This window comes from Hydra vulgaris, chromosome 12 (genome assembly GCF_038396675.1).
Source record: "Hydra vulgaris chromosome 12, alternate assembly HydraT2T_AEP".
Lineage (NCBI taxonomy): Eukaryota > Metazoa > Cnidaria > Hydrozoa > Anthoathecata > Hydridae > Hydra > Hydra vulgaris.
In genome coordinates, this window is record NC_088931.1 from 7,733,342 (window position 1) to 7,750,000 (window position 16,659).

General features: G+C 29.0%; 2 protein-coding genes across 2 annotated transcripts in view; both read right to left on the minus strand.

Annotated features, from left to right (window-relative positions):
• Positions 1-1,895: 1,895 nt before the first annotated feature.
• LOC100205631 (protein phosphatase methylesterase 1) overlaps positions 1,896-16,659 on the minus strand; it is a 32,698-nt gene continuing 17,934 nt past the window's right edge. Inside the window, exons 12-16 of the mRNA XM_065811414.1 lie at positions 15,804-15,869; positions 15,639-15,683; positions 15,331-15,395; positions 7,366-7,433; positions 1,896-2,667 (exon numbers count right to left, since the gene is read on the minus strand). Of these exons, the coding sequence (XP_065667486.1) occupies positions 2,649-2,667; positions 7,366-7,433; positions 15,331-15,395; positions 15,639-15,683; positions 15,804-15,869 (263 nt within the window). The 3' untranslated portion in view covers positions 1,896-2,648. The remainder of the gene's footprint in view (positions 2,668-7,365; positions 7,434-15,330; positions 15,396-15,638; positions 15,684-15,803; positions 15,870-16,659) is intronic.
• On the minus strand, positions 3,802-6,391 carry LOC136087834 (uncharacterized). Its single transcript, XM_065811412.1, has 2 exons — positions 6,078-6,391; positions 3,802-5,969 (listed from the first exon to the last, which is right to left on the minus strand). Exons 1-2 carry the CDS (start codon positions 6,368-6,370, stop codon positions 3,833-3,835), a joined length of 2,430 nt encoding a protein of 809 aa, XP_065667484.1. The 5' UTR covers positions 6,371-6,391; the 3' UTR covers positions 3,802-3,832.

Consider the following 16,659-nt stretch of genomic DNA (forward strand, 5'->3'; position numbering starts at 1 on the left):
GATGAAGAGAGCAAACTCCAACTGATGTTCGTGGAAAAAAACTTGACAAATAAGAATTTTTGGAGCACTTAGGAACAGCCACAGTAAAAGGATCAGACTTAATAAAAGGAGGAGTAATACAAGAATGAATTTTAGTAGATGGCACAAGAGATGCTAGCTCTTTAGAGCAGCCCCCATTACAATATTTGTATAAAAGAGAAAGAGAAGTAACATTACGACAATGTGATAATGGTTGGATTTTGGCTGAAAGAGCAGGTCCAACTATGTTTACAATGCATTTTTGCACCTTGTCTAAAAGAAAAAAAGCATCGTTAGAAGATCTGCCCCAGATATGGCAACAGTATTCCATACAAGGCCAGATTTGAGATTTATAGAGATAGAGAATAGAATCCGGAGTAAGAAAGTGTTCAGCTCGATAAAGAGATGCAACCTTAGGAGATGCTAATTTTGCAAAGGATTTGATTTATGGTTTCCAAGAAAAATTGGAAGTAAGAGTTAATCCTAGAAGACAAAGGGTAGATGACTCATCCAGTACATTACCATTCATAAATATAGGATGATCTAGATTATTACAATAACAATCAGCTGAAAAAAATAAGAGTTTTATCTGAATTAAAATTCACCAGCCACTGAAAGCATGATGCTGTAGCAGAAGTGAGATTTTTTTCAAGCTAAAATGCCCCTCCAAGTGAGTGTTGGCTTCTTATCAAGACAAGAATAAATAGTAGTATCATCAGCAAACAATTCCACCTTATATGTGAGAAATTTTGGGAGATCATTAATGTAAATTAAAAAAAGTATAGGGTCAACGATAGAATCTTGAGGAACTCCTGAAGTTACAGGAAATGAAAAAGAGTGCTGTCCATTGAGTACAACTTTTATACTACAATTGGTAAGAAAGAATTTAATAATCTTAAAGATGTTACCTGATACCGTAGAAAGAGAGCTTATGGAGAAGACCAGCATGCCAAACTTTATTAAAGACTTTAGAAAGGTCAAAGTCCAGAAAAATGTTTTAGTAAAATATCCAGAAAAAACCCACAATATATTTGCCTTTATTTTCCACTTAATTTTGCTTTTAACTGAGATGTTTCCATTTTTTTTTAATTTTTGTATAAGTGATGTGTGAAAAAGCTTTAAAACAAGTATGTTACAAAAATATACACCTAAATATGTATGTATGGAAAACATTTTGGATATCCGGAAAAACTAAAAGATGAGTAAAATATCCGGAATTACGGAAATATTCAGAAAAAGATAATCCCTGTATCTAATAAACTGATATGTCTAATAAACTAATTTTTTAGTTGCTATCTACAAACATTTTTAGCTTTAAATATCCACAAAAAGGAAGAATTTGTCAAAAATTCCTAAATACAGTGTTGGAAGCCAGTGCACAAAGTTATTTAAATATTTAAAAAATTTATTTCTTGTAACCAGCAAAATAATATCATTTCAAAGTCCTCAATGGGTCTCCTTGTGAGTCCTCAATGGGTTTCCTACGACTTCTCAATCATTAGTTAAGATTTTTTTTCTTTGAGCCTATTTCAAAATATAGTATAACTTTCTTTTACTAGAAAAAAAAGCACATGAATTTTCAAATAATTAATTGATGAATTTTTAAATAAAGTAACGAATTTTTGTTGTTAAATTATAATTATAAAAAAATTGTATTTTAGTGAATATACAACTCAAGGTTTACTTAAGGATCACCTTCATATTGCACCTAATCGAAATATTTATCAACAGTTTTATCAATTTTTGAGAAGATCTTTTTTTAATATCAAGAGATTACAATACTTCTGGTTCATACATGGTTTGCCCTGGATGAGAGGTAACTCCGGGTTCATACATGATTTGCCCTGGTGATTTGAATTTTTCAAAAAAAAAATCTATTAACAATTCAAAATATAATTTAAAAATTAAAATAATCAATAAAATAATTAATTTAAACATTATTATATAATTAAATAGAAAATAAAAAAAATTTAGATTTATAACTAAACAAATAATCAAGAAATCTGATCATGAATAAAGGCTTAATACATAAAAAAATATTTTGTAGAGAACAAACAACTTTATATGTTCAGTTGGCGAACCAATTAAAAATGAACCAATTGTTTATTTGAAGGAAACTATCGACCACTTGAAAATTTTTTTCGTAACTAACCAACCATCAGACCACTCATTTGAAGATAATTAAATGTTCTGGGTAAAGATATGAAATTGTTTATTTGAAGTTAAGCCATTGTTTGCTTTATCCATATTTTTAAATATAACAAGCTGTTTATTAGAAGATAATGTTCATTTAAATTTAAAAGGCTTACAAAATTGTGAGCTTGAATTGTACAAAATTGTACAAATTACAAGCTTGAATGATTGACGATAACAAAATGTTTGTTTTACATTTAAATTTAAAAAATTTTAAACACATAAAAAAAGGTGTTTCAATTACTTAAGAGCATTTTGCTTGTCTTTCTTTAAACATTGTTTCAAATGTTAAACGTTGTTTTAGTGCAAATACATCTTTCCATAAAGACAACCCAACATATATTTTATCGTAATTCCACGCTGTTACCATGCTGTTACCAGTCTATGATTACTGCGATTACTATGATTTGAACTCACTTGATTTAAACCTTCAGCATTTAGCATTCAGGCATATGTCTTTAAAAAAAATATATATATACATATTTTAATCATCTATAAATTCACATATATATATATATATATATATATATAAAAATATATATATATATATATATACACATACATACATATACATACATAGATATATATATATATATATATAAATATATATATATATATATATATATATATATATATACACATACATACATATACATACATACATAGATATATTTATATATATATATATATATATATATATACACATACATACATATACATACATACATAGATATATATATATATATATATATATATATATACATATATATATATATATATATATATATATATATATATATATATATATATATATATATATATATATACATATATATATATATATATATATATATATATATATATATATATATATATATATATATATATATATATATATATATATATATATATATACATTCGACACTGAAAACATGAGTCACTACAAAAAAATTTATAAAACTAAATAAAAAATAGGACTTAATTTCTAAATGTACTCACTGTAAATTCATTCCTGTTTGTAATGTACTTATACATACATTAGGCAGGTCCATTTTTAGGGGTCGGAAAAACTATAACTTTGCCACTTTATTTTCCCATTCTACGTTGATATACAAGGCTATTCCAAAAAAAGTTTTAAAAATATTTCAATTTTCCTGACCTCCCTGAGGGTTTGAATATTTTAAAAAAAGTCATTTTTGACCAATTATTCGTTAAATTGCTGTCTTAATTGGATCAAAGACCAACAAAACTAGTAATTTTTTTTTTGGGTGAGTTGGCTCTACTATTAGGAAGGTTCGTATAAAATTTGAGCTCGAAATATTTAAAATTTCTCGAGATAACACATTTTGAAATATGACCTGGTTTCTTTTAAAGACCTGGTTTTTACTATGTTTTTAATTGTATATTTATCTAAATACTCTTAAATATTCATTAAAAAACTTAATAAAATTTGCATTTAATAAGTTTGTTAAATAAGTAATCCAAATATTGTACTTAATAAAGATAAAAAATAAAAGTAAACTGTTAAAAATGTAAAATACTTTGACTAAAGGTTTTACAAACACGTTTTGTAAATAATATACATAAAAATTCAGTTAAATTTTTCTTATAAAAACTTTTCTTACAATTTATTAAGTATTTCTTTGGACCAGTTACATTTATAAAATGGAAAATTAACTCTGTGTTCCTTCAAAACCAGTAAAATATCTTGTAACTTTTCCTCTTTAATTGTTGAATCGATAAAGTCTTTTACCAATTTAATAGCTCTTTCACAACAGTCATTGACACAGACTAATCTCTTTATAAACCTTTGCATATTTTTATAATCAGAATCATGAGTCCACAAATCAGGTGGACTCTCTAACCACTTTGATAAGTAAGGAACTATTTTAAATATTAGCCAAGAATTTTGACCAACGTAATCATTAAGTTCTGAATTTTCATTTATTTCTACAGGCCTAAACTTTTTAAGTTTAAAGACTTCAGGTAAATTTGTTTTTAATAACTGCTGAGCAACTTTTTCTTTAACTTTATTGTCAAGACTTTTATCAAATAAACAAAAAACAACTGTTTCTTCAGAAAGATAATGACTGTGTCTAAGATAGCTTGAAATAAAAGCTTGAGGGACATCAGCATCAAAATCTTTCATTTTTATCATCTCTTTAACCGTACACAAATCATTATGAGCAGCAGAAGCAATTTGACTTGATTGAAGAAAGTTTTTTGCATAAACTGAAGCTACATATATTGCAGCCTTTGAAAATACTATTTCTTCCTCAAGGGTTAAAAACTTTATGATTGGTTGAGTAAGCTTCATTGCCAAAATGTATAAAGCATCTGCCATAAATCTAGCTTCATGTTCAGCAGCTGGTTTGTGTATAATAAATCCAGGAACTGCCTCCCTTCCTTCCAGAAAAACAATGACATATTGACACAGATGTTTATAATCATTTCTGGGGCAAGTATGAAGTTCCAAAGCTTTCTTGCAAAAAGATAAACTTTTTTTAGCCATATCTTCTAATGGAGTTCCACTAACTTTGCACCACGGAAACTTTGATAACTGATCCATATTTTTTTGAACATTTTCATAATTCATTGGCCAAGCAGCTTTGAATCTTGTGTAAATAGATTTTGATGGACCTTTGCTTTCTGTTTTAGTGATTGCATTTATTGCATGTAAAATATGTCGTTCTTGAGAATGTTTTCTACAAAGAAGCCTTAACAGAGGTCGATTTAAAAGTTCTCCTAAAATACTTATACAACCCTTATTACAACCAGTGTTACATGCTGTTGTGTCAGCACAAATTCCAATTATAAAGCTTTCAATTCCAAACTTTTTTATAACATTAAAACATGCCAATGCTTGATCATATCCTTTTCCTGATTGACATTCAACTATGCCTAGCAGCTCATCCTGTTGCTTTCCATTTGTATTTAAATCCCAGTCTGGACTTGTAACAACAATAGCTAGACGTTCATTTACTTCAGAAATATAGTTTTCATTTAAAGCTGTAACTTTTTTTGTATCAATGTGCAAAATTAAATTACTATTTTTACATTTTTCTTTTCTTTTTTCTTTAATTAATTCTGATTCACTTAAATATAAATCTTTTCTTATTTTTTCTACTTTTGTCTTTGAAAGTTTTACTTCATTAAGATTGATATTTCCAGATCTTAAAAATAATGCTAATAATCCTGTCTGTACTCCAACAGAAATTCCAAAACGCCCACAAAATATTGACGTTTTTTTGATAAGTTCATCAATATCTACTGTTACTGTCACTTTATTTCGTTTTATGTTAGTTGATTGTTTTTCAATTATCATTGATTGTTTATCATTATCAAAATTTTCTAACAAAAATAACTCTTGATTTCCATTAATACAATTGCTATTTGATGAAAATTGTTTTAACTTCGAGTTTTTTGTGGTAGATTCCTCCATTTGCTCAAACTCCTTTGCTTTCCTTTTGCGAAACTCTCTGTTGGAATAAACTTTTTGATATATTTTGTCTATTTTGTCAATTACCATTGTTCTTGCAGTTTTTTGGTCTTCATAAAACAAAATATCGCATTCTTTTGCATCTTTTGATCGAATTCTATCTTTTTCAATTATTTCATAAAGTTTTGGGTGCCCTATGTCAAACAATTCTTTTTCTAATGCCAAAAAACTATTTTCATGTAGCTTTTGTGTTTCCGTTTTTTTTGAACGATATGATACCAGTTTCTTGTGATGATATATTAATTTGGAAACATTTTCCCTAAAATAAATTAACAAATTTTTATTTGTCATTTAGCTTAAATTTTTATATCAATAATTATCAATAATTATGTAATAAACTATAAATATTATTTAAATCGATAGCTACCTAATACTTCTACAACTAATGTGTGGTATACCACCCATAAGCCACGGTTTTCTAAGAGCAGAAACAACGCATTTGGGCTGACATGTTTTATCATTACAAAGCAGCTCGTGATTTATATCAAGAGGGCAAGATATAATTTCGGTGTGTTTTTTATTTTTATTGAAATTTAGTAATCTGCAGCAGTGATAAAAATATCTTAAAACGTCGCCTTTCGTAGGCAAACTTCTGCAATCAATTTCGTGGGTTTGTCCTAATAAATATATTTCAGTATTTGAACGTGTTGATATTGCCATTTTAAATTTAAAAAGTTACAAACGCAGCGCAATTTCATTAAATAAATTATTGCGCGCTGTGTTTATACCTCCGCATAAGTCCGGTAGTGCAAATTAAAAAAAAAAAAATTCACTAAAAATGTACTAAATATAAAATATTCAAACCACTAGGGAGGTCAGGAAATTTGAAATTTTTCAAAATTTTTTTCAGAGAAAGTCTTGTATACCAACGTAGAATGGGAAAATAAAGTGGCAAAGTTATAGTTTTTTCGACCCCTAAAAACGGACCTGCCTAACATACATACATACATACATTTTTTAAAACAATTGTGGGAAAAAAACATTAAAAAGTTTAGCAAGTTTTCTTAGTGAACAGAAACCTTGGAAAAAATTCCTAACAGAAACCTAGGAAAAAGTAAGATTTTGGCAAGATAAACTTTTGATAAGGATTTCCAATAGTTTTATTTTTTATTTGAATTTTTCCTTTGAACAATGAAACAGTATCAATCATTCTATGAATTTCAATTGTCTCAAAAATTTTATTTCATTCCATAATATTGAAGTAGCCTTAACAAATTTTTGCCAGCATAATAAAATGTTTTAGATTTTGAGGGCTTGAATGTAATGGAACTATATTTCATTTTGTAAATTTTGTTTTTTTTGCTAAAATATTCATTTATAATATTTAATTTCAGCTTTGAAATTGTTATAAGAAATTTTATCCGAAATAATTGCATTGTATGAAATAATTGCATGCTTTTATGTAAAATCATATTTAAAAAAACTAAAAATATAAAAGATAAACTTTTTTTGTTGATGAAAACAACAACAAATATTGCAATTGTTACAATAACACCAAAACAATAACCACACATATTGCAATTGTTACAATAACACCAAAACAATAACCACACATATTGCAATTGTTACAATATCACCAAGAATAGAAGTTAAGAACTGTAAAACAAAAGAAAAACAATAAAAAATTTTCTATATGAAAAATTATTGAAACAAACCTAGGAAAAAATTCTTTCATCATAGTAAGATTTTGGCGAATTAAAAAACCAGCAATAATTTCAGCAACCTGAAAATAAATGATGTATTACTTTATTCTTTCATTCTCCTCAGTCACCCAATAGAGTTATTAACATTATAGATTAGTCTAGGCTCTTTGTAAGTTTATACTCATTCGGGAGCCTGGGGACCTATGAGGACCAATGGTTAAAAATATAAAAGTAAAAAAGATATTTCAACATTATAGAACTTTCTGTAACATGCACATACTGTTATTCAATTAAATAAAATCTAATGAAACATTAAAAGAAATGAAACTAAAACATCTGAAATAAAAGTTTTAAGCTAGAATGGATGGCCCAATAGTTCAAAAGATGTTATCAAAATGGTTACACAAATAATTTTTTTAAACGCATTGATTTTTACATGACCAAGGAGCTACAATAACATACTACACTCTAAAAACAATCTGTTAGAAAAAGTAATGGATTGCTGATCTCATAAACAAAATAATTCATTACTGAAATCAACAAAATTAATTTAGTGAAATTAACTATTTATGGATCCTTTGAAATTCGGTTAATTAAACAAATTAAAATTTTTTTTGTACAGTTTTCAAAATGTTGTCAGTTGTGTGTAAGTTCTTTAGTCTTTCATTTTAAAAACACTGAAGTTTTTTCCTGTTAAGATGGCAAATACTATTATTACAATGTAATTAAACTATGTAACAATACTATTATTAATAGTACATTTAAAATATTACTTTTATGTTGATTTATAGGATGTTACGCATTTATTATAGTATTATACAATAAAATTATATTGTATTTATGAGTTTGTAAATTCTAAGATACATACATACTTCCTTTACATTTTTATATAAAACATTAAAAAAATTGTTTTCACATGATACCAAAATAATATTAACAGTCGTATAAAAGAGTTACTTACAGAACTAAATTTATGTGTTCACAATATTTTAGAACTTGCTTTTTTAGACACATGCCATGTGGTATCACACTGTAAGTTTGATGCCACATGGCATATATCTGTTGTATATTGACATAATTTAAGCAGTAGTAATTAAAATAGTTTTAAAAGCAAAGAATACTTTTCAAATATGGTAAGCATGATGAAGAACATCTTTAAATGACATAAATGGTTCAAGATGTTTAAGGATGTTACTCCATAAGTTCTAACCTCTATTATGAATGGTGCTATAAATTTATTTCAAAGACATCGAATCAGACTCGAAAAAAAAGGCAACCCTGGATTACAAACAAGTTAATAAGACAAAAAAAAGAGTTCTAATATAAAAAATCTAAGGTGTCCCACTTTTAACCTGACAAAAAAAATTCAAATCCACTCATCTCCATCATCCTTTATTTGGTCAGGACACACCAAAAAATTTTTTAGGTCTCCAAGTCAAGGAGTTCTAGTACAAGTTATTTTTATATGTAAGGTTCCATGGAATTATTTGCCCTCCCCCTCCTTTAGGTGCCCCTTATTTATAAATTGAATAGTAGAAAATTGTCCATTTTACATTTATTTTTTATTCTGAAAAAAAAAATCTTTCATTTAAGAGTTAATATTTGTACAAACTTGTCATTAACAATAATTAAAGACAAATAAAGTCAAAAATCATATTAAAATTACATAAAATCACTTTTTTTCATGTCTTTTCTAACTTCTTTTTGGTTTATTTGCATGGAATCTTCAAGAAGACCTTCGTCATGACTTTCAGCCACAAATTAAGATGTCTTATTTTAGACATAAAATGAGATTTTTTATACAAAAATTGAAATATTATGTCATGGATGAATAAAGTCAGATTCAAATATGATGTTTTTGCAATATTTTGTCATTGTTTAGCGGTATTAATGCTCTATTCAAATAATTGCTTTTATGTAAAATATTATAAGACCCTTTCATTGTATACTTTTCTGATTATAAAAAATTTCTTAAAATATATAATGGCCGATGATGATGACGGATTTCCTTGTAAATCTCCAAGGACTAGAAATGGTCAGAGTACTGTAAGAGAGAAAAATGAAGAGAGATCCTTAGTAACTACACATTGCAGAAGTCTTCCTCCAATGAGATATACCTCTCTTAGGATTAAAGGGATTGTCAACCAGGAATCTCAGGTACATCCTTCCACAGAGAACTAATAGGTGTAAAAGAACAATCTACATACTTCAGCATCCATTACATATGTTTGCACTAAACAGGTAATATTTTAAGCTTTAATTAAAATGATGAATTGAAAAACTTTTGAAACAAATATGTAAAGACTTTTATATATGTTTAGACTACCCACACTGGGAGAAATTTGTTGTTGAATATATTGGCTCAGGTCAAGTTAGAATAACCAAAATGCAAAACTATCCTGTGCACAAAAGACACAAATGTCAAGATCTATGCCTTGCATTGGAGGGGAGTGTACGAAAAGTAACAGGGGAGAATTTACTGGAGTATGTATTCTGAAAGAACTGTTAAGTATTTGGGACAAGGGTGGGTTTGATTCAAGATTTTGGGTTACAGAACAAGTAGTGAAGAAGAAGCCTGATAAATCTTATAAACGTTACAAGAAACTGTGTAGTCTTAGAACCCTTGTGGAAATAAACAAGATGAAAGAAGAGCAATATAAAACAAAAACAGAGTTTTATAAAAGAAGCAAACTGTGTTTTTCCTTTTTATAAAACAGACATCTTAAAACTTATAATAGAGACCAAAATGTATATAATAGAGACCAAAACTTATAATAGAGACCAAAAACAAAAATAGAGACCAGCAAGCAAAGACAGAAGATATTGAGTTCCTGAAGAGAGCATTCAAAGATGAAATAATTAAGTTTGACATTGAGAAAGATAAATCTTATCAAGAAAAAATGATAGACAGGCAAAAATGAATGTTAGATATGATAGAAAGTATGCGTAGAGAAGAACAACATAAAAAAGAAAAACAAGAAATGTCAAAGAAAAAAGCTATAGAGGATATAGAAAGGATGAAAGATTTTGAGATTTATCTTCAAGTGGTATGAGTGCCACTGATACTGACAGTGAATTTGAGCCTTGCCAAAAAAAAAAGAAAATCAGTGAAGATCATTTTTTGAGCCCGGAGTCCTTAAGTATAATGGCGGCAAGGACTCCGGGACTCCAGGACTCCGGGCTTAAAAACAATAAATTTCAAGTCTTTAAATCTCATGAATTTTTTTCTTGTCGCAGATCATAAGTCAACAAACATGTTTAGAGCTTCTGGACATTACAGACTTGGAAAAAGTAGAGATATAAAGCCGGATTTCTTTTGGGACTCCGCATCCCTGGTAGAAAGGCTTGCTCTCAGTATATCATCCCCACAGGTCAATGAACCCTTAGATTTCTTGCTAGGAGTTCTAGAAATTGAGTCATCAAAAGGGCAGGATCAAGTTATAGCTATTCAGAACATATTAGAGTATTATGAGCTTACTGACCAGATCATTGGTTGTATTGAAGATACAACGGCCTCTAATACTGGAAAATACATGGGGCAATTAAGTTCTTGGTAGATCATGTGTTTAAAAGACCTGTGCTTTGGCTGCTCTGTAGGTAAATTAACATTTTGATAACATATTTTAAAAGTTTGTTGCACTAAACTGTTGCAAAATTATTACATTTTGTATCTTCTGAAAATTGATCTTTAAAGGCACCATATATCTGAAAGGCATATTTCCCATGCAATGGATTATATTCAAGGCTTAAGAAAATCTCCATCACGTGCAATATATGAAGATTTTCAAAAAACCTGGCCAGAAATAAGAGAAAGGGCAAATAATGTTAATCAGTTGCTGTTTTTCAATTATGGAAGAGAGGAGTATATGGTAGGTACTGATTTTCATAGAAGGGTATTAGATACTAAGAACTTCTGGATAACAGCCCTAAAACAAGATTGCTTTCAAAGGGGAGATTATAAAGTTCTTTTGTGAGCTAAAAGTCATGGCTGATTGTCTATACTTGCTTACAATACAGCTGACTTCAAAATTTTTTTGGTGTGTCCTGGACCAAATAAGGATGATTGAGATAGGGTGCATTTAAATTTTTTTCGGTCAGGTTAAAAGTGGGACACCCTACCTCAGATTCAAATCAAATAAACAGTAATGAAGTAATAAAAGCAAAAATTCTCTTCAACCAAATTCAAGCAGTTTTTCAAAAGAACCATTGATTTAGCCGATAAAACTTTTTTACATGCAAAGCAAAAGCTAAAACTTTAGATATAATGATTGATTAATTTTGAGCTCACCAGATTTTGATGATTTGGTGTCATTGATATCTGGTGAGCTCAAAATGACTTATAAGAATAGCTGTAATATTTAATGGGTGTGCAACAACCTAGGCTACTGCAATAAATAAGATTTTAAATAAAGTCTTTTTGAAGCAGTTGATAGTGTACCGTTTGATAGAACTACAAGTAATACTAGATGTATAAACGGAACAGTGTCAATTAGTGAGACAAACCCTAAGGAAAACTCCTAATTTGGCTAGCATGTATATTTTAGTAAAATCATAGCAGAGTCTAAACATGGAGATCAAAAGAGAATACTAAGCACAACCTAGAGTAATAAACAAAAAAAAATCAAGGAGCAAAGTGATTTGAATTGTTTGGAAACAACCCAGAAACCTAACTTGGTTAAGTTTTTAGTTCTTGATGGGTGTTAGTAGAGTTAATGGTCCAAAATATATAGTGTGATGAGCATTAAGGCCACCAATAACAAGTATAATGATAAATAGATAAAAATAAAGTATTTAGTTAATTTAATTAGAAATAACATTGAAAAATGTTGAAAAGCATAAACAGAAAATCATAATAAAAAAAAAAGAAGCTAAAGTTAAAGAAAATAAAGATAAAATAGAAAAGAAAAAATCAACTAATTTCAGGACTTCATCAATAATAAATTTGAATTAAATTTTTATTGAAAAAACAAACTTAAACAATTTTTTTTTTCAAAATTAAATTTTTATAATCACAAGAACTTTTTACTAAAAAAAAGAAGCCATTTTTGAATATTATGTACCAGTTTCTTAAAATAAGAAGCCATTTTTGAATATTATGTACCAGTTACTTTTTTTTTTTTTTTCAAATATCTTTGTTTCCAATAAGGCTGCAAGCAATCACTAATTTGGAAGTTACTGGAACCACTAAGTTGGAAGTTACTTGAAAGGAAGAGATGAAGATTGTAGAGTAAGATAACAATTGACGAACGACTTAAAGGATGCATATCATATGGCAACAGTATTCCATAGAAGGCCGGATTTGAGATTTATAGTGATAAAGAATAGAATCCGAAGCAAGAAAGTGTTGAGCTCGATAAAGAGATGCAACCTTAGCAGATGCTAATTTTGCAACAAAATATGGTTTCCAAGAAAGATCGGAAGTAAGAGTTAATCCTAGAAGATGAAGAGTAGATGACTCATCGAGTACATCACCATTCATAAATATAGGTAGATCTAAATTATTGCGATAACGGTTGGCTGAAAAAATTGAGTTTTATCTGTATTGAAGTTTACCAGCCACTGTGAGCCCCATGCTGTAGCAGAAGAGAGATCCTTTTCAAGCTCAAATGTCCCCTCCAAGCAATCAGAGAGTGTTGGTTTCTTATCATGACAAGAATAAATGGTAGTATCATCAGCAAACAATGCCACCTTAGATGTGAGAATATCTGGAAGATCATTAATGTCAATTAAAAAGAGTATAGGGCCAAGGATAGAACCTTGAGGAACCCCTAAAGTTACAGAATAAGAAGAAGAGTGCTGTCCATCGAGGACAACTTTTACACTACAATTGGAAAGGAAGGATTCAATATTCTTAAAGATGTTGCCAGATACACCATAAGAAGAAAGCTTATGGAGAAGACCAGCACGTTAAACTTTCAAGATTGATGGCCTTAACCTCTCCACCTTTATCTAATGCACGATAAAACCTATCAGTTATTACTGTAAGCAAATCAGCTGTAGAACGAGAAGATCGAAATCCATATTGATGGTCAGAAAGTGAGTTATTTGATTCAAGATGAGAAATTAAGTGTTTGTTAATTAAAGATTCAAAAAACTTGCTTATGATAGGAAGAAGTCTAATCGGACGGTAGTTAGACAAATCAGATCGCTCTCCATAATTTTTGAAGATAGGGATAACAGATGCCGCTTTCCAGCAGGCTGGAAAACAACTCTGATAAGCACTTGTTGAATAGTTTTGAGAGTATAGGCGACAGCACCGGAGAAGACTTCTGCAAGACAATAACAGGTATGTTGTCTGGGCCACAAGCTGTAGAAGAGTCTAGGCAGGAAATCACTTTAGATACAGAAGCTGGAGTGATACAAATGTCAAGCAATGAATCAACATGTTTGTTGGCAATATCAGGTAGAACACAACTAGTGAAATCAAGAGATGATATTGATGAAAAGTTTTTAGCAAACAATTCAGCTTTGTCTTTAGGTGAGGTGACAAAGTCTGAACCATACAAGAGAGGTGGAATTAAAGATTTGCCCTTGTTATTAGTACTATTAAAGATTCTCCAGAAGTCACAAGAGCCTAATTTTTGAGATAAGATACGAGATTTCATAATCTGAGAATAGCGGGCTTTGGCGTTAGACAAAACCTTTTTACAATGGTCTATAGCAGTAATAAACAGATGTCTGTTTTCTGGAGAATCGTTTTGCTGATATAGAAGTAACGGTTTCGATTGGCAATCGCAGCAGCACAATGTGAGGAAAACCATGGAGCAGAGTGAGGCTTGACCAAGAATCGTCGAGAGGAAATAAAAGATTCCATGCCAGCCTGAATCCACGAAGTTATGTAAGAAGCACATTTGTTGACAGGAAGACAAAAGATTTTTACCCAAGGGCCATCACGAAGAAAATCACGGAAAGAATCCCAGTCAGCTTTACTGTAGTTGTAAGAGGTACGATAATAGGGGGATTCAGGTGATATAGAAGAATGAGATATTAGTTTTAGAGAGAGCAAACTGTGATCAGAAGCACATAAGGGCGAATGTGGAGAAACTGAGCACTAACTAGGATCAGAAACAAGACATAAGTCGAGTAGAGAAGGTAAATGATTCGGGTTGTCTGGAAAGCGAGTAGGAAAGTTGACTATTTGAGTTAGGGATTGAGAAAGGCAAAAGTTGTGGGCTTTAATGCATGCAGAGTCACTGACATTAGAGCCAAGCCACTCAGAGTGGTGAACATTAAAGTCACCGACAACAATTATATTAGCTGATGGATAAAGAGAGAGGGCTTGGTCAATATGATCAGAAATAACATCAAAAAGAGTGCAGTCTTGAGATGAAGGAGAGCGATATAGAACAAAGAGAAAAGCAATAAAGTGAAGTGGTGCTAAACAAAAGCACATAAAAGAATAGTCTGTGGATTCAAACCTAGTTTCACAACAAATGGATGAAATCTTATGAATTTAAATGCCCAGGCCAAGCATGTGACTATTGGAGTCTTTACGAATTAGAGGAAGATAACCATCAACACTAAGATCGCAAGAGAGACAGCTTAAAATAAGAAGCCATTTTTGAATATTATATACTAGTCATGTAAAATAAGAAGCCATTTTTAAATATTATATACCAGTTATCTGCTTTAGGTTTTAACTATTTTTAACACTGCTCTCAAGAAATAAAATAACACTTTCATTTAATAAGAAATTTTTATTATTTCTATTATACCTGATAAAATAAAATTGCAGTAAAAAATAAAATTAATTTCCAACCAATAAAGCAAGGCTTTATAAGATACCTAATAATATATAAAAAATAAAATTAATTTCCAACCAATAAAGCAAGGCTTTATAAGATACCTAATAATATATAAAAAATAAAATTAATTTCCAACCAATAAAGCAAGGATTTATAAGATACCTAATAATATATAAATATTAATATGCATCAAAATCAGTATTGTAATGTTTGAAGAAATATTTAGGCTTGCCTTATCGGGAACATCTTCATGAACCATGTGACCACATTTTGCTAACACCTGCATTTGGAACTTCCCTTAAGATAAATAAAAAAAGCAACAGCATTACCTTATTTGATATAAAAACTGTGTCACATACAAAATTAAATAAATTGATGTTAAGGTGGTTGAAGAGGGTGTTAAAATAAGAGTTTTTTTTTTCCCTCTCCATCTTGATATTTCTTCATTTTTTTAAATTAAAACTTTAAAGTCACACTGAGATGATATAACATGATTCAATATTGTTATTTAAAAAATAATATAAAGCCTAAAAATAAAACCTTGCATCTGTCCAATAGTAAGAGCGGTGTCAAGACGATCAATACCTGTATAATAAAAAATTTCATAATTTTAAATAAATTAAATAATTTTAATTAAATTTAAGTATTCAAAACTATCAAGTTAAAAACTATAAACTCAAACTGTTAAATTAAATGATAAATAACCTGCTAAAATTAGCATTTTTGGTACAGAACAAGACAAAAACAATGACGACATATTCTCAAACCAACCTATGTTAATATAAATGCACTTATTTTTATTTTATATATATACATATATATATATACACATATACATATATATATATATATATATATATATATATATATATATATATATATATATATATATATATATATATATATATATATATATATATATAGATCTATAGTTTGTTGTCTTTGGGAAGAGTGGAAGGAAAAAAGTGATTCTTACGCCAACACATACGTCACTTTTAATTACTTTTGACTTTCGTCCAACATTTGCGTGTTGGATGAAAGTAAAAACCATTAATTTAATTACAAATAAATCGTTTTTTAAAAAAACCACAAAAAACGCAAATTTAATTGACCAGAATGTTTTAAAAACATTCTGAATGTTTTTAACAATATAAACAATGTTTTTATTTTTATTTTTTTTTAAAAAATGTTTTAATTTTTAATTTTTTTAATAAAATGTTTTTATTTTTATTTATTTTTTACTGTAAATCATGCGCGGAGTGTTGCTACATCGATTATCTTATAGCCTGACTCGCAAGGGAGTGCTGCTACATCGACTGACAAATAGCCTGACCCGTAAGGGAGTGCTGCTACATCTACTATCTTTTAGCCTGACCCGCAAGGAAGTGTTGCTACATCGACTGAGGGTTTGGTTGGGTCAGGCAGTCTATCAATTAATAAAAAAAAATAATTCCGGTCTTGCATTTTAATTTTTACTTTTTTTCAACAAAATATGTAAAAAACTTTTGGACAACATCTACGGGTTGTATATATATATATATATATATATATATATATATAT

Excerpts from the sequence above, each read along its gene's own strand:
- LOC136087834 (XM_065811412.1), bottom strand. The coding sequence starts at position 6,370 with ATGGCAATATCAACACGTTCAAATACTGAAATATATTTATTAGGACAA. Across the intron at positions 5,970-6,077 it reads ATTAGTTGTAGAAGTATTAG|GGAAAATGTTTCCAAATTAA; the intron begins GTAGCTATCGAT and ends AATTTATTTTAG.